The 22021-nt window shown below is 50.2% G+C and overlaps 1 protein-coding gene across 1 annotated transcript in view; it reads right to left on the bottom strand.

The window, feature by feature from the left end:
* Positions 1 to 6594: 6594 nt before the first annotated feature.
* The window catches only part of LOC140482504 (insulin-like growth factor-binding protein 5), a 102837-nt gene continuing 87410 nt past the window's right edge, over positions 6595 to 22021 (bottom strand). Inside the window, exons 2-4 of the mRNA XM_072580050.1 lie at positions 14091 to 14314; positions 10157 to 10276; positions 6595 to 7275 (exon numbers count right to left, since the gene is read on the bottom strand). Coding sequence (XP_072436151.1) covers positions 7153 to 7275; positions 10157 to 10276; positions 14091 to 14314 — 467 coding nt within the window. The 3' untranslated portion in view covers positions 6595 to 7152. The remainder of the gene's footprint in view (positions 7276 to 10156; positions 10277 to 14090; positions 14315 to 22021) is intronic.

Here is a 22021-nt window from a genome sequence, read left to right as displayed (position 1 = left end):
TCCCACCACCCTCTAATAATCTTGCCCTGACCTTAAATCTTTGCCCTCTGGCCATTGAACCTTTTACCAAGGAGGAGAGTTTCCCCCTATTTACCCTGTCTATGCCCCTCATAACTTTGTATCAGATCTCCCCTCGGTTATTTTTATTCATTCATGGGACGTGGGTGTCATTACCTGGGCCAGGATTTATTGCTCGTTCCTTGTGGCCACTTGGGAAGGTGGTTGTTGTTGCGTTTATGGTCAGTTTATTAAGTTTAAATAGACCACCAGGTAGGTCAGTAACCTTGAACCAGGGAATTATTTATTATACGTTTGTAGTCACACAGTTCAAGACTGACCCAACGCTCTCATCTGAGGTCACATGACCCACTCCCTTAAAGGGGCAGCAGCCACCCCCATCTACATACACACCCAGGGGAGAGCTGTCTTCATCAACCATTGTAGTCCATGTGCTGTATGTAGACCCACGATGTCACTCTCTGCATTAAGGAATAAACAACCCTATCTTTTAGATAACTTGCTTCATTTTCATTCTTTCCACCGAAATTAATGATTTCACATTTTCTAACATTATGCTCCTTTTGCCAGGTCTTTACCCACTCACTGAACCCCTCTGTATCTCCTCTTCACAACGAGTTTTCTGACCAATGTTTGTGTCATCAGCAAATTTAGCTCCTGTACCTACACCCCCTTCACCTCAATCATTACAATAAATTATAGAGAGTTGACTCCTGGGGTACACACATTTTCCATTCCTACAGTCGCTCTTCCTTCATCCCTACTGCCTCCCATTAACCCTCAGTCCCACCATCTGCCCCTCTCCCAACACCATCTCCCACCTGCAGCACCCTGACCACCACCGTGTCCCCCCTCCCACCTCCACCCACGCCCAGCGCCTTCCCGTCTTCCACCATCTCCTCCCACTCCCCTGGTATCCCCCGGACTTCCTGGTATCCCTCTCTCTCCCTGGTATGCTCCTGACTCCCTGGTATCCCTCTCTCTTCCTGGTATCCCCCTCTCTCCCTGGTATGCTCCTGACTCCCTGAAATCCCTCTCTCTCCCTGGTATCCCCCTCTCTCCCTGGTATCCCCCTGACTCCCTGGTAACCCTCTCTCTCCCTGGTATCCTCCTCTCTCCCTGGTATCCCCCTGACTGCCTGGTATCCCTCTCTCTCCCTGGTATCCCCCTCTCTCCCTGGTATCCCCCTGACTCCCTGGTATCCCCCTCTCTCCCTGGTATCCCCCTCTCTTCCCAGTATCCCTCTCTCTCCCTGGTATCCCTCTCACTCCCTGGTACCCCCCTCTCTACGTGGTATCCCCCTCTCTCCCCCTGGTATCCCTCTCTCTCCCTGGGATCCCCCTGACTCCTTGGTATCCCCCCTCTCTCCCTGGTATCCCCCTCTCTCTCCCTGGTATCCCCCTCCCTCTCCCTGGTATCCCTCCCTCTCCCTGGTATCCCTCTCTCTCCCTGGTATCCCCCTCTCTCTCCCTGGTATCCCCCTCTCTCCCCCTGGTATCCCCCTCTCTCCCTGTTTTCCCCCTGACTCCCTGGTATCCCCCTCTCTCCCTGGTATCCCCCTCTCTCTCCCTGGTATCCCCCTCTCTCTCCCTGGTATCCCCCTCTCTCCCTGATATCCCCCTCTCTCCCTGGTATCCCCCTCTCTCTCCCTGTTATCCCCCTGACTCCCTGGTATCCCCCTCTCTCCCTGGTATCCCCCTCTCTCCCTGGTATCCCCCTCTCTCTCCCTGGTATCCCCCTCTCGCCATGGTATCCCCCTCTCTCTCCCTGTTATCCCTCTCTCTCCCTGGTATCCCCCTCTCTCTCCCTGTTATCCCCCTCTCTCCCTGGTATCCCCCTCTCTCCCTGGTATCCCCCTCTCTCTCCCTGGTATCCCCCTCTCTCCCTGGTATCCCCCTCTCTCTCCCTGTTATCCCCCTCTCTCCCTAGTATCCCCCTCTCTCCCTGTTATCCCCCTGACTCCCTGGTATCCCCCTCTCTCTCCCTGGTATCCCCCTCTCTCTCCCTGGTATCCCCCTCTCTCTCCCTGTTATCCCTCTCTCTCCCTGGTATCCCCCTCTCTCTCCCTGTTATCCCCCTCTCTCTCCCTGGTATCCCCCTCTCTCCCTGGTATCTCCCTCTCTCCCTGGTATCCCCCTCTCTCTCCCTGGTATCCCCCTCTCTCCCTGGTATCTCCCTCTCTCCCTGGTATCCCCCTCTCTCTCCCTGTTATCCCCCTCTCTCCCTGTTATCCCCCTCTCTCCCTGGTATCCCCCTCTCTCCCTGTTATCCCCCTCTCTCCCTGGTATCCCCCTCTCTCTCCCTGATATCCCCCTCTCTCCCTGGTATCCCCCTCTCTCTCCCTGGTATCCCTCTCTCTCCCTGGTATCTCCCTCTCTCTCCCTGGTAACCCTCTCTCTCCCTGGTATCCCCCTCTCTCCCTGGTATCCCCCTCTCTCCCTGGTATCCCCCTCTCTCTCCCTGGTATCCCCCTCTCTCCCTGGTATCCCCCTCTCTCCCTGGTATCCCCCTCTCTCCCTGGTATCCGTGTCTCCTACCCACTCTCTGTGCCCTAGTGTAGTGATCACTCTTGGTGGAGGCAGGTTCCAGTGCTTTGAGTTTATAGGTTCCCTTGTGAAATCCAGGGACACTGTTTGGATGATGCATATGAATCTTTATTTAAATAAATGCTTTGTCATTACCATAAGACAAAGATGGAGGAGTAGATAAATTACAAATTGAATAAATAGCATACAGTGTTCACCAGAAATGTTACAAATATATTTCGTACAAAATTTTAACCAGAATATTTGATAAACGTCTTGTTTTATTGGACACAAAAGAAGGTTTCTCCTCGAGATACACCGTCGTTAAGTTCAGGGGTTTCACAGGTTCGGATGACTTGGTGAGGGGGTGGGTTTGAATGGGGAGGGGTTGTTTAGATGGTCATGTCAGTATTTGCCTGAGACCCTGTTTGAACCCCTCATTCTCCCCTCAGTGTAACTGGGTCAAAGTGAGTTCCCCCACTCCCCTTCTGTGCTCCTCAACAATCCCGCTTGCTCCTTAAGCCACTAACATCTCCAACTCCTCACACCGATCACTCAATCATCAGCCAACTTCCCGAAAACCCTTCCCAACAACCTCAGCCTGCATTTGAAATCCCTCCGTCAACCATTCACCAGCCCCTCTCCGGAGAGGACAGCCCTGTCCTCATTCACAGCTTGGTCTACAATCCGAGCAAGGGGAAACAAGAGGAACATTGAAATCCCCCCACCCTCCCACCAGGGTGGAGACACTGAGATACCCCCGTCCATTGCCCTCCCTGGGGGGGGCAGTGACAGAGTGGCTGTGAGGCTGCTGGAGGTGATCCTGGTCAACTATTTGTAAACCAATTGTCAGGAGGTGGAACAGGAACAGGCTATTCATCCTTTGATGCTGCTCCACCATTTAATGTGATTGTGGCTGATTTTGGGCTAAAATTCGACATCCCCACAAACCGCCCCCCACCTTGATTCCCCAAGAGAGCAAAGTTAAAAATCACACAACACCAGGTTATAGTCCAACAGGTTTAATTGGAAGTACTAGCTTTAGGAGTGCTGCTCCTTCAGGTGATAGATGAAGGAGCGACGCTCTGAAAGCTAGTGATTAGATTAGATTACTTACAGTGTGGAAACAGGCCCTTCGGCCCAACAAGTTCACACCACCCTGCCGAAGCGTAACCCACCCACAACCCTACATCTACCCCTTACCTAACACTACGGGCAATTTAGCGTGGCCAATTCACCTGACCTGCGCATCTTTGGAGTGTGGGAGGAAACCGGAGCACCCGGAGGAAACCCACGCAGACACGGGGAGAATGTGCAAACTCCACACAGTCAGTCGCCTGAGGCGGGAATTGAACCCGGGTCTCTGGCGCTGTGAGGCAGCAGTGCTAACCACTGTGCCACCGTGCCGCCCACTAAAAAATAGTGCTTCCAATTAAACCTGTTGGACTATAACCTCGTGTTGTGTGATTTTTAACTTTGTACACCCCAGTCCAACATCGGCATCTCCAAACCAAGAGAACCAAACTCTGTCTGTGCCAATCTCCATAACATTCAACAATGCAGCATCCACAACCCTCTGTGATGGAGATTAACCAAACTCTTAGTGAAGACATTCCTCCTCAGCTCAGTCCCTAATGATCAGCCCCCTATCCCAAGGCTTTGCCCCATCTCTTGCCCCCTTTCCCCCCATGAATTGTATTCCCGGCCTGGGCTGAGGGGAACTATCTGTCAGTGACCAAGAGACACCTTGCCAAAGGGGAGGACAGCATTGGGCGAACTCAGTCTTTGCATTTTCCAGAAACTGTTGGAGTGAGTGAGGGTTGGACAGTCAGACTGGGAGTGCTAGTCAGCGAGATGAAGAAGAAATTCAAAATAAAACATAATGTTCTGAGTGTCTGGGAGAAACCATGTACAAAGCTCAGCAAACAGTGTAACAAGAAAATTCAAACACAGAAAATAATATTCATTCAGCATTTGCCATCTTAAATTCCACACAAAATCCATAAGGAGGGAGACCTCTTTACGGGTTGTGCTTCGTGAGGTTTTCCTACCATCACCCCCACCCCCCCCCTTCTCCCCGGATATATTTCATTTGTACATTGCCCCTGTTTCGATTAAAAGACACCCCCCCCCCCCCCCCCCCCCACCCTCAGCTAAAGGCTTCTTCACATTTTCCACCCATTTGACATTCTTCTCCCTGTCGATGTAATTGACATTCCTGCACCCCCTCGGGTGACTGAATCCATCAGCCAGAGCTCCGAGAGGACATTCCTGAAATGGGAATGTTGAAATCAGAACTCAGCCTTCCAGCTCCCAGCCTGACTCTTCCCTGACGGGGGGAGTGAAGGAAAGCGGGTGGTGGGGTGGGGTGGGGGGGGGGGGTGTTCTCACAGTCTGGTGGGGATGCTGGGTGGGGAAGGGATGGACATTGTTAGACTGGGTTATGATGCCAGACAAAGTCAAATAGGCCAGTGTACCTGAAGGTTGACTGAAGGCCTGGGGGGCATCTAGAGCCCACAGGGCAGAAGGTAAAAGTAAAGAAACCACCTCCCCCTCCCCACCAGCCACACCATGCACCCCCCCCCCCCCCCCCACCCCCCTCCACTCCTGCTCCTTCGAGGCCAAGGGACCTCATGTCTTAACTAAGTGAACAACACACGAGGGTGGGAGGAATGTATGAATGTTCTGGGTTGTGGGAGGGTTGGGGGTTGGGGTTACTGGAGCTGGTAACACCAGCCACAAGTCAGCTTCTCCGCCCAGGGTTGGGGGGCAGGGGGTGGGGGGCGTGGTGGGGCGAGGGAAGGAGGGAGCTGATGACTTGGGAGCCCTTGGCCCTGGGTGTCACTTGTTAGAGGAGCAGTTGGAGAGCCTGTCAGTGCAGTACCTGCATTTAGTCACCAGGGGGCACCCCTCTGAATTATCACCCCCCCTATTGGTAGCAAACAGGTACTGCAGCAAAGTGCTGCATGGGGAATCACTCTGCCTTGGGACTGGGAGCAGGCCAATAATGTGATGTCCAGTGAGAGGTCAGTATCTCTGAACTAACCAATTCACCCACTCACCAGTCACCCCCTTCCCCTTCACCTCCCCGCCCAGAGTAACTTGCCTGATCCCAGCATGCAAGCTCCGAGTCTGGTCCTCAAAGTGGGATCCCACCAGTGTGTCAGGGTCTGTGGACTCCCGGGTCAGGTGATATGTCATCCAACACCACCTGACCCTTTATCCTGGCCCCAACTTAACTCCCCTGCCTCAACTCCACCATCCCCATTCCCAGCCCCCCTCAACACACCCCAGCTCACCCCCCATTCCCACACTAAGATCCCCCCCATTCCCACACCAACCTCCCTCCCAGCCCACCCCCCATTCCCACACCAACATCCCTCCCAGCCCACCCCCCATTCCCACACCAACATCCCTCCCAGCTCCCCCCCATTCCCACACCAACATCCCCCCCAGCTTCCCCCCCGATTCCCACACCAACATCCCCTCTCAGCTCCCCCCATTCCCACACCAACAACCCCTCATTCCCACACCAACACCCCCCCCCCCAGCTTCCCCCCCATTCCCACACCAACATCCCCCTCATTCCCACACCAACATCCCCCCTGCTCCCCCTCATTCCCACACCAACATCCCCCCCAGCTTCCCCCCCGATTCCCACACCAACATCCCCCCCAGCCCACCCCCCATTCCCACACCAACATCCCCCCTGCTCCCCCCCGATTCCCACACCAACATCCTCCCAGCTCCCCCCGATTCCCACACCAACATCCCCCCCAGCCCACCCCCCATTCCCACACCAACATCCCCCCCAGCCCACCCCCCATTCCCACACCAACATCCCCCCTGCTCCCCCTCATTCCCAGACCAGCTCCCCCACACCCCCTCATTCCCACACCCACATCCCCCCCATTCCCACACCAACATCCCCCCCATTCCCACACCCACATCCCCCCCATTCCCACACCAACATCCCCCCCATTCCCACACCAACATCCCCCCCATTCCCACACTAACATCCCCCCCCCACAGCTCCCCCTCATTCCCAGACCAGCAACCTCCCCGACACACTCATCCCTATCCTCCTTCCCCCTACCCCCTCCAGCTCCAGAAAGCCCTCAGATGAAAGTGAGGAGGAGGTCACTCCAGACAATGGATGTCCCCAGTCCCTCGTCTAATCCAGATCCCTGCAGCTCTACAGGATCCGGGTGTCTGGTGAAAGATTGGGTTGAAGGTCTGGGGTCTTTCTTTAAGTGCATTTTTTGGATGGGTGAAGATCTCCTTAACTCGTGATGAGAAAGGGCATATGGTTTAAAAAGAGAACATTATTACCCCATCCTCTAGCAGTTTCTTACCAAATCCAATCTGAATTGAAACGTGTTTTCTTTGGTAGAGATTGAAAAGCCAAAATAAGAAGCTCACACAGGTTCAACCAATCCGATGCCCCGAAAAATCATTACATACAATTTTTGTTTAAATTATTACACTTTGATGCACTCACTGCCAAAGGTTTATAGTCTGTAGTCAGCCACCCAGCTGGTGAGAAGATAGCTCAGTTGGTTGGAGAGGAGCCTAACATGTTGCCGAGGGTTTCAATGACACAGTGACATCAGTTGCTCTCAAAGCTGTGACACTGAAAGTCACGGTGCTTGAAATCGGAGCCAGGTAGTTTCAGTCCATGCTTATTCACACACCAACACAGGCCTCGTCGCTTCCCCTTCGAGGGCTTGCACTGTGGAGAGGAAAGGACACTCCTAATCAATGTAAAATCCAACCAGGTCATTCAGCAAAGCAGGATGGGCAGCAGGGAAATCTGGCTGCCTGCATTTATTTTCATCATTCACAGAATGAGGGTGCAATAGGCTGGCCCAGCATTTATTGCCCATCCCTAATCCCCGTGTCTGCGTGGGTTACCTCCGGGTGCTCCGGTTTCCTCCCACAGTCCAAAAATGTGCAGGTTCGGTGAATTGGCCACGCTAAATTACCCGTAGTGATGGGGAATGGGTATGGGTGGGTTGCTCTTCGGAGGCTCGGTGTGGACTTGATGGGCCGAAGGGCCTGTTTCCACACTGTAAGTAATCTAATCTAAGTAATCTAATTTAATCTAATCTAACTGCCCAGACGGGGTTTAAGAGACATCCACATTGCTGTGGGTTTGGAGTCACATGTAGGTAAAAACAAGGACTGCAGATGCTGGAAACCAGAGTCTAGATTAGAGCGGTGCTGGAAAAGTACAGCAGATCAGGCAGCATCCGAGGAGCAGGAAAACCAATGTTTCGGGCAAAAGCCCTTCATCAGGAGTCACACGTAGGCCAGACCAAGTAAGGATGGCAGTTTCCTTCTCTAAAGGACATTAAGTGACCTAGATGGATGTTCACGACAATGGTTTAACAGTCATTAGATTCTTAATTATAGATATTTACTGATTTCAAATTCCTCCAATGCCACAGTGGGATTCCAACTCAGGAACCCAGAACATTACCTGGGTCTCTGGATTGATAGGCCTGTGGTAATACCCACGAGGTCATCACCTCACTGGGTGTAACACAGGCTTACAGAGGAGAGTGGATCATTATCAGAAAAGGACGCTTCTCTCATGCAATTCACTACCATAGAGAGCAGTTGATGCCAAAATACTGGTTGTACTCAGGAATGAATTAACCTTTAAATCTTAGAGCTAAAGGGATCAAAGTGTATGGCGAGACAACGTGGGGGTGGTGGGGGGGGGGGGGGGGGGTGATGTGGGTGGTGGCGACTGGGTTGGATTAACAGTAAAGATCATATTGAATAATGGAACAGTCTCAGTGGACCCAATGACCTACTCCTGCATTCTATGTGTCTGGGGGTTACTGAGGAAGGTAGGGAACGGCACTGGGTGAATTGTTCATGTGGAGAGTTGGCACAGACACAACGGGCCAAATGGCCTCCTTCCACACTAACACCATTCCCAAAGACCCTCAGGCAGCACCTTCCAAATCCATGACCACTTCCATCGAGAAGGACAAGGGCAGCAGATCCATGGGAACACCACCCCCTGCAAGTTCCCCTCCGAGCCCCTCACCATCCTGACTTGGAAATATATCACCGTTCCTTCAGTGTCACTGGGTCAGAATCCTGGAATTCCCTCCCTAAGGGCATTGTGGGTCTACCCACAGCGCATGGACTGCAGCGGTTCAAGAAGGCAGCTCACCCCCACCTTCTCAAGGGGCAACTAGGGATGGGCAGTAAATGATGGGCCCAGGCAGCCTCATGATTCTGCCCCTAAAGCCTGTTACACAGAAACATCAGGAGGCCATTCAGCCCCTCGAGCCTGTTGTGCAGGAACTGTTTTCAGTGTGAAGTGGGCAGTGGTATATTTTACAGACAGGTTGGTGGATTGGGCAGATATATGACAGATGAAGTTTAATGCAGAGAAATGTCATGTGAATCATTTTGATTGGAAGAATCAGGCGACACTGTTGAAAAGGAAATAGTTATGATCTAAAAGGGCTGGGGGGAAGGTATGGGGTGTTAGTGGGGTGCGGCAGGGAGGGATTGAGGGGTTTGGTGGGGTGCAGGAGCAGAGGGACCTGGGCGTACGTGCATACAAGTTGTCAAAGATGGCAGGAGCGGTGGGGAGCAGGGTTAAACGGCCATTCACGATGCAGGGCTTTCTGAACACAGCTTTTTGGACGGCACGGTGGCTCAGTGGTTAGCACTGCTGCCTCACAGCGCCAGAGACCCGGGTTCAATTCCCGCCTCAGGCGACTGACTGTGTGGAGTTTGCACGTTCTCCCCGTGTCTGCATGGGTTTCCTCCGGGTGCTCCGGTTTCCTCCCACACTCCAAAGATGTGCAGGTCAGGTGAATTGGCCATGCTAAATTGCCTGTAGTGTTAGTTAAGGGGTAAATGTAGGGGTATGGGTGGGTTGCGCTTCGGCGGGTCGGTGTGGACTTGTTGGGCCGAAGGGCCTGTTTCCACACTGTAAGTAATCTAATCTAATCTAAACACATATAGTGTACAAGGGGCAAGAGCATGATCATTAATTTTGACAACGCACTTATTGAACCTCAGCTGGGGTATGGCTGTAGGCACCACATTACAGAAAAGATGTGAATGTATCAGAGGGTGTGCAGAAATGACTTTCAAGAATGGTTCCATAAGACTATAAGATATTGGAGCAGATTTAGGCTGTTTGATCCATTGAATCCACTCTGCCATTTGGATCATGGCTGATATGTTTCTCAACCCCATCCTCCTGCCATCTCCCCGTGACTCTTGACCCCTTTCAGAATCAAGAACCTATTTATCTGCTTCTTAAATACACTCAATGACTTGGTCTCCTCTACCTTCTGCAGCAATGGGTTCCACAGAGTCCCCACCTTCTGGCTGAAGAGATTGGTTATCAAATCATGAGGGGCTTTGATAGGATGAATGGCGAAGGTGTTTTCCCCAGGGTAGGTCAGTTCAAAACTGGATGGCGTAGGATTAAGGTGAGAGGGGAATAGAGACCTAAGGGGCAACTTGTTCACGTAGTGGGAGGTGTGTATATGGAGTGAGCTGCCAGAGGAGGAGGCGAGTACAATTGCAATTATTTTGTGCAGGTCGCATGAGCTCCGACAGTACTCACGGACCTGTTTCCTTTTGTACAGGCCTTTACGGTCACAGTTCGGGATATAAACCTCGTGTGGACTCAGGTAGGCAGCTTTCTTCAGATTCTGCAACACCACCTGCATTTGTCGGCGGCAAGGACCCTGTGGGTTAAAGGACAAACCAGTTACACCTCCATAAGGGAACAACAAACCACTGACCCGCAGATTCCATTGGTCATTTGCTCGTCTGTAACCAGGAGTGTGTTTCTGAACCTCTGGCTGCTTCTCCTCCCCCCTCCCCCACTCCCTCCACCACCTCCTTATCTCAACCCATCCCCCAGGCTATGGTACACCTCTTGTGTCTAGATTAGAGTGATGCTGGAAAAGCACAGCAGGTCAGGCAGCATCCGAGGAACAGGAAAATCAACATTTCGGGCAAAAGCCCTTCATCAGGAATAGAGTCCTCAGATGCTGTCTGACTTGCTGTGCTTTTCCAGCATCACTCTAATCTAGACTCTGGCTTCCAGCGTCTGCAGTCCTTGTTTTTACCTGATACATCTCTTGTGTGTTTATCCAGCCTCCTCCTTTTGTGAATGGCTGGCAGTCACCATTTTTAACTAATTCATGGGATATGGGCAAGGCCCAGCATTGCTGCCCATCCCGAGTTGCCCCAGAATGCGGTAACCAGATCCACATTTTTACCCCACTCTCAGTGAAGATGGTTCTCTGGAAGTCCTGCTTGGATTTCTCCATAACAGAAGGAACTATAACAGAAGGAAGGTGAGCTGGTCAAATGGGGTAGATCCCATGGCAGGTGAAGTTTAATACAGAGAATCATGCTTCTTATTGCTAAAAGAATGAGGAAAGGCAATATCCAATAAAGACACAACAGAAAATAGTATACAGAAACTTGTGGGATGTATGTACGACATGCATTTAAGGTGAGAAGGAGAGTTCTGTGGTAGAAGTTGAGAAAGCCGTATTTAGTTAGTAAACAGAAGCAGAGAGTTATACTATAACAAGACAGTTTTACTAAACCATTTGTTAACTATGGGTAGGCTTCATAGGACTTAAAAATCGGAGCAGGCCATTCAGCCTGTTAAGTTTGCCTCACCATTCTATATGATCATGGTTGATTAAGCACTTTGATGCCTTTTATCCACCCCATCCCCATAGCCCTGTTCCCCACTGGTCATCAGAAATCTGTCCATCTCTGGTTTCTGCCTCTTAGCCCCCAATTATTAATCCATGCCAGGACATTCCCTCCCAAGTGCAAACTATTTCTAACCAGGTTCCTGTGGGACACTTTACCAAAAGCCTTCTGAAAATCTAAGTATACTATATCCATCAGTATTCTTTTGTTAGTTCTGTTAGTGAAATCTTCCCCATTCTTAAATCCATGCTGACTCTGCCCAATCCAATCAATGTCATCAAAGTGTTTGTTTATCTCATCCTTTATAATCAATCCTAATATTTACCAACTCTTGATGAAAGGCTAATAGGTCCTTAATTCCCTATTTTCTTTCTCTTTTTGATTTGATTTATTATTGTCACCTGTACTGTGATAGAGTGAAAAGTATTGTTTGTGTGCTAACCAGACAAATCGTACCTTACATATGTACACCAGGGTAATAGAACAGAATGCAGAATATAGTGTTACAGCTACAGAGAAGGTGCAGAGAGGAATCAACTCTAATATACGAGAGATAGAAACAGAAGTTGCTGGAAAAGCTCAGCAGGTCTGGCAGCACCTGTGCAGAGTAATCAGAGTTAACATTTCAGGTTTGGTGACCCTTCCTCAGAGTGGCCCGTTACCTGAGAGGTCTGTGCATGATCCTGATAACAGCCAGGAAGAAGCTGTTCTTAAATCTGTTGGCACGTGTTTTCAAGTTTTGTATCTTCAGTCTGGTGAAAGAGATTATAACGGGGTGGGAGGGGTCTTTGCTGAGACAGCAGCAAGTGTAGATGGAGTCAGTGGATGGAAGGCTGGGTTTTGGGATGGACTGGGCTGTGTTCACAACTCTCTGTAATTTCTTGTGGTCCTGGGGCAGAGCAGTTGCCAAACCAAGTCGTGATACATCTGGATAGGAGGATTTCTGTGGTGTAGCTCCTCATTTCCAGTCACTTCAATCCCTAGTTCTGGGAGATTTCTCAAATCCTCCTTCAGTGAAATCAGATAACTATGGAATTATTTAGTTTTTCCATCATTTCTCTATTATAAATGTTCCTGATTCTGCTTCTAATAGACCCACATGCATTTAGCCAGACGTTTCCTTCTTAAGCAATAGCTTCCACAGTCTATTTTTATGTTTTTGTTAGATTGCATTCTTAGTTGTTTCTGCTAATCTTTTTTTTTATCAGTTTCTTTATCATCCTTTGCTGCATTCCAAGAATTTCTCAGTCCTCAGATTTTTTTTTAATAATTTCTGGTCAGTTTATAAGCTTTCTCTTTTAATCTTACAGCATCCTCCAGTGTTCAGTTCCAGGCTCCCAACGTTAGGAAGGATGTCATGGCCTGAGAGAGGGTACAGTGAAGATTATCCAGAGAGGAAGCAACAATGAGGGAGTGCAAGGAATGTGTAGAGGCTGGAGAAGTTGGAACAGTTCATTTTTGAGAAGAGGAAGTTTGATGGGACGATTTAATTGATAAGAGGATTTGATAGAGGGGTGGGAGGATCAGTAACTATAAGAGTTACAAACTAAGACAATGCCAAAAGAATCCAAGGGGAAGATAAGGATGATTTTGGCCTCAGCAACTTGTTACGATCTGGAATTGTTTTCATGATTCGCTTATGAGATAAGGGCAACACTGACTAGGCGAGCATTTAGCCCCCAGGGAATAGTTGAGTCAATCATGCTGCTGTGGGTCTGGAGTCACAGGTAGGCCAGACCAGGTAAGGGTGGCAGATTTCCCTCTCTGAGGGACACCACTGAACCAAGTGGGCTTTTCCAACAATTGTTTTGTGGTCATCAGCAAACTCCTAATTCCAGATTTTTATTGAATTCAAATTCCACCATCTGCCACGGTGGGGATTTGAACCTGGGTCTCCAGAACATTACCTAGATTAACAGCCCAGAATAATACCACTTGGCCACCGTCTCTCAAGTGATGCTTGAAGGGTCTGTGAAAGTTAATTTTTAAAGGGGAATTGAAGTAATGGCCAAAAGGAAAATAATTCGAGCATCATAAGGAAAGAACAGGGGAAAGGGTGAGAGAGGCAGAGAGAGAGACAGAGAGAGAGACAGAGAGAGAGAGAGAGAAATTAGATAAATTTAAAAATCACAAAACACCAGGTTATAGTCCAACAGGTTTATTTGGAAGCACTAGCTTTCCGAGTGTTGGTCCTTCATCAGGTGGTTGTGGAGAATAAGATTGTAAGACAGAATTTATAGGTTAGCACTGCAGCCTCACAACGCCAGGGTCCCAGGTTCAATTCCAGCCTCGAGCGACTGTCTGTGTGGAGTTTGCACGTTCTCCCTGTGTCTGCGTGGGTTTCCTCCGGGTGCTCTGGTTTCCTCCCACAGTCAAAAGATGTGCAGTTCAGGTGACTTGGCTATGCTAAATTGTCCATAGTGTTAGGTGCATTAGTCAGAGGGAAATGGGTGTGGGTGGGTTGCTCTTCGGAGGGTCATTGGGCCGAAGGGCCTGTTTCCACACTGTAGGGAATCTAGTCATAAACTCTGTGTCTTACAATCTTATATTCCACAACGTACCTCCGAAAGCTAGTGCTTCCAATTAAACCTGTTGGACTATAACCTGGCGTTGTGTGAATTTTAACTTTGTACACCACGGTCCAACACCAGCATCGCCAAATCAGAAATTAGATAAGCCTTCAAAGAGTGGGCAGTGGTCCTGATTGGCTGTATGTTTTGGTGGGACACAGAGGGGCTGGGGAAGCAGGGAGTGCTGCTCAGTGACAGCTGGGTATAGTCAATGTTGTGTTCTACAGAGACACCATGATCCTCAAAGACTTACAAGTTCTGATTCCTGCTTGTGACCAGGGAGACGTCGGTCGTGGGATGTGTTCTCCGAGGAGGATATGATTTTGGAAATATGCAGTCTCTTTTTGCGATCCTTGTTCAATGCTTCCACCTTGTGGTTAGACAAGCGACTGTGCTTTTTGGGCACTGGATTGGAACTGTAACCTTCCTCAGCCGTGTCCAGGGAAATCGACTGCTCTGTCTCAGGAGGCTCCTTCACTACAAAACAAAACCCCAGACAAATAGTGATTTAATATCCCACTGAGCAGAGCAACTGTCAGGACTGCGGGAGTACTGCACTCGGACATGTGGAGGACAGAAGTTCAGGAGTCAGTGCAGACCTCGTGTTCCCTCCCCCTCCCCCTCCCCCACTAAATAACTGAAAGGCCTGTCCAGAGGCTGAGTTTTATGACTGAGCAGGACTCTAGCCCCCAGCATGATTCAGCTGCAGCCTGTCCTCTCCTGTCCCAGTACTGGTGCCAATCTCCCATGAATTTAAACCCATTTCTCCCACACCAAGATTTGAACCATGCGTTTGCCTCTTTAACCTTATTGATCCACTTTGTACAGTACAATCTGCCTGCAGAGCTCACAACACAACACTTTTCACTGTCTCTCGGTATTTGTGATAACACTGGATCGATCAATTATTGACCCTGTGCCAATTTTCTCATGGCACACCTAGTCATCCAGTGATTATTACCTTTTTGTTCCTGATTTTTAATTTAGTCCTCAGCTGCTCATATTCCCTCATTTCCTCTTTCTATGATATCATTGGTACTGACATGGACCACAACAACTGGATCTTTTTCCTCCCACTCCAAGTTCCTCTGCCGCCCAGATGGGAGATCCTGATCCCAGGCACCAGGCAGGTAACCCGGCCTTCGGGAATCTCAATCCAGCCCAGGGAGAACAGTGTCTATTCCCCTGACTATACGCTCCCTGATTACAACTACATTTCTCTTTCCTCTCCCCTCCTGAATGGTTCCCTGTCCCATGGTGCTATGGTCAGTTTCCTCAGTCTCTCTGCAGCCCCCACTCTCAGCCACACAGGGAAGCAAGAATCTCTCAGGACTCAAAACATTAACTCTGATCTCTTCCCACAGACACTGCCAGAGCTGCTGAGTTTCTGCAATCTGATCTGTTTTGGTTTCAGGGCCTGTGTCTGGTCACTGCCAGTAGGTGGTGTGACCTAACCACTCAATCAACCCATCTAACAGCTGAGTAATGCTGCCTCCAATCTCCTGTAGACTCTTTGGGATTGACTGAGATTGTGAGGTTAGATTGTAGCCAGTTGATTTGTGTGTGTGTGTCTCTCTCTCCCCAATCCCTTTCTCTCTCTCTCTCTCTTTCACTGCCTCTCCCTCACACTCCCATCCCACCTCGATATACTTCACCGCACCCCCACCCACCCACCCCCACAACTTTCCTTGTCTGCAAACCGTCACCCAATCTCCAAAGCCCCTCACAGCTCTCTGCAAGTTCACAGCTAATTGGGAAGCAGGAATGAATCTGAAAGATTAATCTTTTGAAACCGGGAGATCTCCCTTCTCTTTATCAAATACAGCTTTGTCATTGAACATCCCGGGTAGAACAACGTTCATTTAAGTGGAGCTTTTAACATAGTTAAACAACACAAGGTGATTTTGAGGTGCCCTGTCAAAGGATTAGTTAAGAATTCCAAACAAAGAAATGAAGTTGGAGTTGGGGAAAGCGACTCATCCCCACATCCTACTCCATCATTCAATGTAATGATGGCTGATCTGATCATCCCACATTCCTGCTTGACCCTAATAACCTTTCACTATCTTTGTGCATCAGGAATCTCTCCACACCTGACTTGGAAATATTCAATGACTCTGCTTCCATTGAGACTCATGACCCTATGAGGAAAAGCATTGCCCTCATCCCCATTTTATTTACTGATTCATTGGGATGTGTGTGTGCCACTGGCTGGGCCCAGCATTTATTGTCCAACATCTTCCCCTGAGAAACTGGTGGTGAATTGCCTTCTTGAGCTGATGTCCTGGAGCTGAGATGACTGACCCTCCAACAACCACAACCATCTTCCTCTGTGCCAGGTATGACTCTAACCAGCGGAGAGTTTGCCCCCTGATACCCATTGATTCCAGTTTTGCCAGTGCTCTGTGATGCCACACTCGGTCGAATGCAGCCTTGATGTCAGGGACTGTCCCTCTCCCCTCCCCTCTGGAATTCAGCTCTTTTGTCCATGTTTGACCCAAGGCTGTAATGGGGTCAGGAGCTGGGTGACCCTGGGGGATCCCAAACTGGGCGTCACTGAGCAGGTTATTGCTGAGCAGGTGCTGCTTGATAACTCTGTTACTGACCCCTTCCATCACTTTACTGAGGATCGAGAGGAGACTGATGGGGCAGGAATTGGCCGGGTTGGATTTGTCCTGCTTTTTCTGTACAGGACATACCTGGGCAATTTTCCACATTGTCGGGTAGATGCCAGTGTTGGAACTGGACTGGAACAGCTTGGCTCGGGGAGAGGCAAGTTCAGGAGCACAAGTCTTCAGTCCTATTGCTGGAGTGTTGTCAGGGCCCATAGCCTTTACAGTATCCAGTGTCTCCAGCTGTTTCTTGATATCACGTGGAGTGAATCGAATTGGCTGGAGACTGGTATCGGTGACACTGGGGACCACTGGAGAGGGCTGAGATGGATCACCCACTCGGCACGTCTGGCTGGAGGTTGGTGGGAAAGCTTTACCCTTAACCTTTGCCCCGATGTGCTGGGCCCCTCCATCATTGAGGGAGGGGGAGATTTGTGGAGCCTCCTCCTCCAGTGAGTTGCTTAATTCTCCACCCCCAGTCACTACTGGATGTGGCAGGACTGCAGAGCTTCGATCTGATCCATTGGTTGTGGGATCGCTTAGCTCTGTCTGTCACTTGCTGTTTATGCTGTTTGGTGTGGAAGTAGTCCTGTTTGGTGTTTCACCAGGCTGACAGCTCACCTTCAGGTATGCCCGGTGCTGCTCCTGGCATACCCTCCTGCACTCTCCATTGAACCAGGGTCGATCCCCTGGCTTGATGGGAATGGTTGAGTGGGGGATATGCCGGGCCATGAGCTTACAGATTGTGCTGTCGTGTAGAGGGAGCTGCTGCTGTTGGTGACCCCCAGCACCTCATTGATGCCCGGACTGGAGTTGCTCGATCTGTTTGAAGTCTGTCCCATTGAGCACGGCGATAGTGTCACACAACCCAATGGAGGGGATTCTCAATGTGAAGGTGGGACTTTGTCTCCACAAGGACTGTGCGGTGGTCACTCTTACCAATACTGTCAGGGACAGATATATCTACAGCCGGCAGATTGGTAAGGATGAGGTCAAGTCTGTTTCTCCCTCTTGTTGGTTCCCTCCCCACCTGTCCCAGACCCAGTCCAGCAGCGATGCCCTTTAAGGACCTGACCAGTTCGATCAGTAATGTTGCTGCTGAGTCACTCTTGGTGGTGGGACAGTGAAATCTCCCACCCAGAGTACTCTCTGTGACCTTACCACCTTCAGTGCTTCCTCGAAGTGTTGTTCAATATGAAGGAGTACCAACTAATCAGCCAAGGAAGGATGGTATGTGATTATGAGCAGGAGGTTTCCTTATCCATGTTTAACCTGAAGCCATGAGACCCCATGGGGTCCGGAGTCAATGCTGAGACAACTCCCTCCCGACTGTATCCCGTTGTGCCGACCCTCGGCTGGGTCAGTCCTGCCGGTGGGACAGGCCGTATCCAGGGATGGTGATGGTGGGGTCTGGGACATTGTCTGTAAGGTAGGATTCTGTCGCTGTGACTATATCAGGCTGTTGCTGGATGAGTCGGTGAGACAGCTCTCCCAATGTTGGCACTAGCCCCCAGATGGCAGTGAGGAGGACACTGCAGGGTCAGACAGGGCTGTTTCTGCCGCTGTCTTTTCCCATACCTGGGTCGATGCCAGGTGATCCGTCCAGTTTCATTTCTTTGAGACTTTGTAGTGATTGGTATAACTGAGTGGCTTACTGCACCTTTTCAGAGGGTGACTGAGAGTCAACCACATCGCTGGGGGTCTGGAGTCACGTGTAGGCCAGACTGGGTAAGGATGGCAGATTTCCTTCCCTGAAGGACATTGGTGAAACTTTAAATGGATGACCCTTGATTTTGAAAGGGTGATCTCAAGTTTGAGACTCTTCGATTTGGAGAAACATCTCCACTACATTTACCCCAGCCAAACGCTTCAGACGATATCAATTCTAATGAGATTCTCAGATTATCTTAGAGAAGAGAGAGACTTTAGAGAGAGAATTCCAAAGTTTGGGGTGCAGGTAGCTAAGGGTCTAGGTAGAGGGTGGAGCCAATGACAGATTCCAAACTGGACAGTGGGGATTTTAAATTGGACATGTAGTGAGCTGAGCGCATTAAAGAGATTAGTTAATGTCACCTCGCAGAGCTGGACAGTATTGGTTTGTGGTGGTTACACGCTGTGTTGAGCATTCACTCTAAACAAGAACCGCCAACATTCAAAATCACCGCTTTCTAAAAACAGAAGAAAGGGATATAGCCTCCTTAATCTCTCCGTATCATTCACAGGGATAAAAAAAAACCCATATCACTGGAATTCTGTTAGCGCTGAGGGAGGAGCCCAGAATTTCAGCCTGAGATTTTACCACAGTTTTATTGAAAGGAAATGAACTCTGGATTGAATCACGTGCAGATGGTCCTGTCACTTGCAGTTCACTGACTGAAATTTAAAAAGTGCACTGAGGAACAGGAACTTGCTTGGATCCATTACAACAGCCAAAGGTGACCAAAGCAAGACCATTACACTAAACCCTTTCCAAATCACTAGCTCAGGCAACAGTGTGAGAGTTGTCTGATTCAGTCTCTACACTTTAGGAAGGTTGTCAGGACCATGAGGAAATTCACTCAAATGGGACCAGGGAGAGTCTGAGGACACTGGGGTTGTTCAGAATCTAATGCTGGCATTTTAATGGAGGTGTTTAGGTTTCTGAAAGTATTTTAATCAAGTGAATGAGGAAAAGCTGTTTCCCAGTGGCAGGAGAGTCAGTCGCCATAGGGACAGAGATGAAAGGTATTACAGGGTAGAGGGTGTATCTCTGGGTGAAGGACTGTTGGGAATGAAGATGGTGAAGTACAGGTCGAGGGATGCGGGTTAAAAGGTTGGTTGGACTGTAGGGTTGGAATGCACGGGGCAGAGACGCAACAGAGGGAAAGGTGAGGAAACAATCTTACTATATCCTCAAATTCTGGCAACGAACAAAACAGCAAGAGAATCTGGCTCAGAATCGACAGTGAGCAATGATGCCAACAACTGCCTTCCGGACTTTAAATATATCGGAGAGTTTGGTGTCTGGTTACACCAGAAACTCACTTCACTGCAACACCTTCCCAGTGAGGGTCAGTGTGTGTGGGAGTGTACCCCAGTGAGGGTCAGTGTGTGTGGGAGTGTAGCCCAGTGAGAGTCAGTGTGTGTGGGAGTGTACCCCAGTGAGAGTCAGTGTGTGTGGGAGTGTACCCCAGTGAAGTCAGTGTGTGTGGGACTGTACCCCAGTGAGAGTCAGTGTGTGTGGGAGTGTACCCCAGTGAGAGTCAGTGTGTGTGGGAGTGTACCCCAGTGAGAGTCAGTGTGTGTGGGTGTGTACCCCAGTGAGGGTCAGTGTGTGTGGGACTGTACCCCAGTCTGGGTCAGTGTGTGTGGGAGTGTACCCCAGTGAGACTCAGTGTGTGTGGGAGTGTACCCCAGTGAGAGTCAGTGTGTGTGGGAGTGTACCCCAGTGAGAGTCAGAGTGTGTGGGACTGTACCCCAGTGAGAGTCAGTGTGTGTGGGACTGTACCCCAGTGAGAGTCAGTGTGTGTGGGAGTGTACCCCAGTGAGAGTCAGTGTGTGTGGGACTGTACCCCAGTGAGAGTCAGTGTGTATGGGAGTGTACCCCAGTGAGGGTCAGTGTGTGTGGGAGTGTACCCCAGTGAGGGTCAGTGTGTGTGGGAGTGTACCCCAGTGAAAGTCAGTGTGTGTGGGAGTGTACCCCAGTGAGAGTCAGTGTGTGTGTGACTGTACCCCAGTGAGAGTCAGTGTGTGTGGGACTGTACCCCAGTGAGAGTCAGTGTGTGTGGGAGTGTACCCCAGTGAGAGTCAGTGTGTGTGGGAGTGTACCCCAGTGAGAGTCAGTGTGTGTGGGTGTGTACCCCAGTGAGGGTCAGTGTGTGTGGGACTGTACCCCAGTCTGGGTCAGTGTGTGTGGGAGTGTACCCCAGTGAGACTCAGTGTGTGTGGGAGTGTACCCCAGTGAGAGTCAGTGTGTGTGGGAGTGTACCCCAGTGAGAGTCAGAGTGTGTGGGACTGTACCCCAGTGAGAGTCAGTGTGTGTGGGACTGTACCCCAGTGAGAGTCAGTGTGTGTGGGACTGTATCCCAGTGAGAGTCAGTGTGTGTGGGAGTGTACCCCAGTGAGAGTCAGTGTGTGTGGGACTGTACCCCAGTGAGAGTCAGTGTGTATGGGAGTGTACCCCAGTGAGGGTCAGTGTGTGTGGGAGTGTACCCCAGTGAGGGTCAGTGTGTGTGGGAGTGTACCCCAGTGAAAGTCAGTGTGTGTGGGAGTGTACCCCAGTGAGAGTCAGTGTGTGTGTGACTGTACCCCAGTGAGAGTCAGTGTGTGTGGGACTGTACCCCAGTGAGAGTCAGTGTGTGTGGGAGTGTACCTCAGTGAGAGTGTGTGTGGGACTGTACCCCAGTGAGAGTCAGTGTGATTAGATTCCCTATAGTGTGGAAACAGGCCCTTCAGCCCAACCAGTCCTCACCGACCCTTTAAAGAGTAACCCATCCAGACCCATTTCACTCTAAGTATTGCACCAAGCACTGTGGGCAATTTAGATTAGATTCCCTACAGTATGGAAACAGGCCCTTCAGCCCAACAAGTCCACACCGACCCTCTGAAGAGAACCCACCCAGACCCATTCACCTACATTTACCCCTTCACCTAACACTACGAACAATTTAGGAGCAAGTGAGGGCTACAGATGCTGGAGATCAGAGCTGAAAAATGTGTTGCTGGAAAAGCGCAGCAGGTCAGGCAGCATCCAAGGAGAAGGAGAATCGAAGTTTCGGGCATAAGTTCACCTAACCTGCACATTTTTGAACTGTGGGAGGAAACTGGAGCATCTGGAAGAAACCCATGCAGACACGGGGAGAATGTGTGGGGGGGACTGTACCCCAGTGAGGGTCAGTGTGTGTGGGAGTGTACCCCAGTGAGAGTCAGTGTGTGGGGGACTGTACCCCAGTGAGGGTCAGTGTGTGTGGGAGTGTACCCCAGTGAGAGTCAGTGTGTGGGGGACTGTACCCCAGTGAGAGTCAGTGTGTGGGGGACTGTACCCCAGTGAGGGTCAGTGTGTGTGGGAGTGTACCCCAGTGAGAGTCAGTGTGTGGGGGACTGTACCCCAGTGAGGGTCAGTGTGTGTGGGAGTGTACCCCAGTGAGGGCCAGTGTGTGTGGGAGTGTACCCCAGTGAGGGTCAGTGTGTGTGGGAATGTACCCCAGTGAGGGTCAGTGTGTGTGGGAGTGTACCCCAGTGAGAGTCAGTGTGTGGGGGACTGTACCCCAGTGAGGGTCAGTGTGTGTGGGAGTGTACCCCAGTGAGAGTCAGTGTGTGAGACTGGTGATACATTGGATTTTCTCAGTGATTCTATGACACCAGATGTTCAGAGGACAGCCTGCCTGTATTTTACGTGTTGTGAAGTATACAGATGCTTTCAACTCGGTGAACAAAGATGTTACCTCTGCTAATTATATCAACAATGTCATTCTGTTGCTCGGTCTAATTGCAATGGTTCATTGATAATTATAAGATTTTGGTCATGCAAATTAATTTATTTCTGAAACTTAAAGCCAGACACCTCCTGCACAATTTCAACTGCATTTGGAGC

The sequence above is a fragment of the Chiloscyllium punctatum genome, chromosome 10 (assembly GCF_047496795.1).
Source record: "Chiloscyllium punctatum isolate Juve2018m chromosome 10, sChiPun1.3, whole genome shotgun sequence".
In the NCBI taxonomy this organism is placed as follows: domain Eukaryota; kingdom Metazoa; phylum Chordata; class Chondrichthyes; order Orectolobiformes; family Hemiscylliidae; genus Chiloscyllium; species Chiloscyllium punctatum.
Note: the sequence above shows the minus strand (reverse complement) of the source record. Positions and strands in the feature narration are given on the sequence as shown.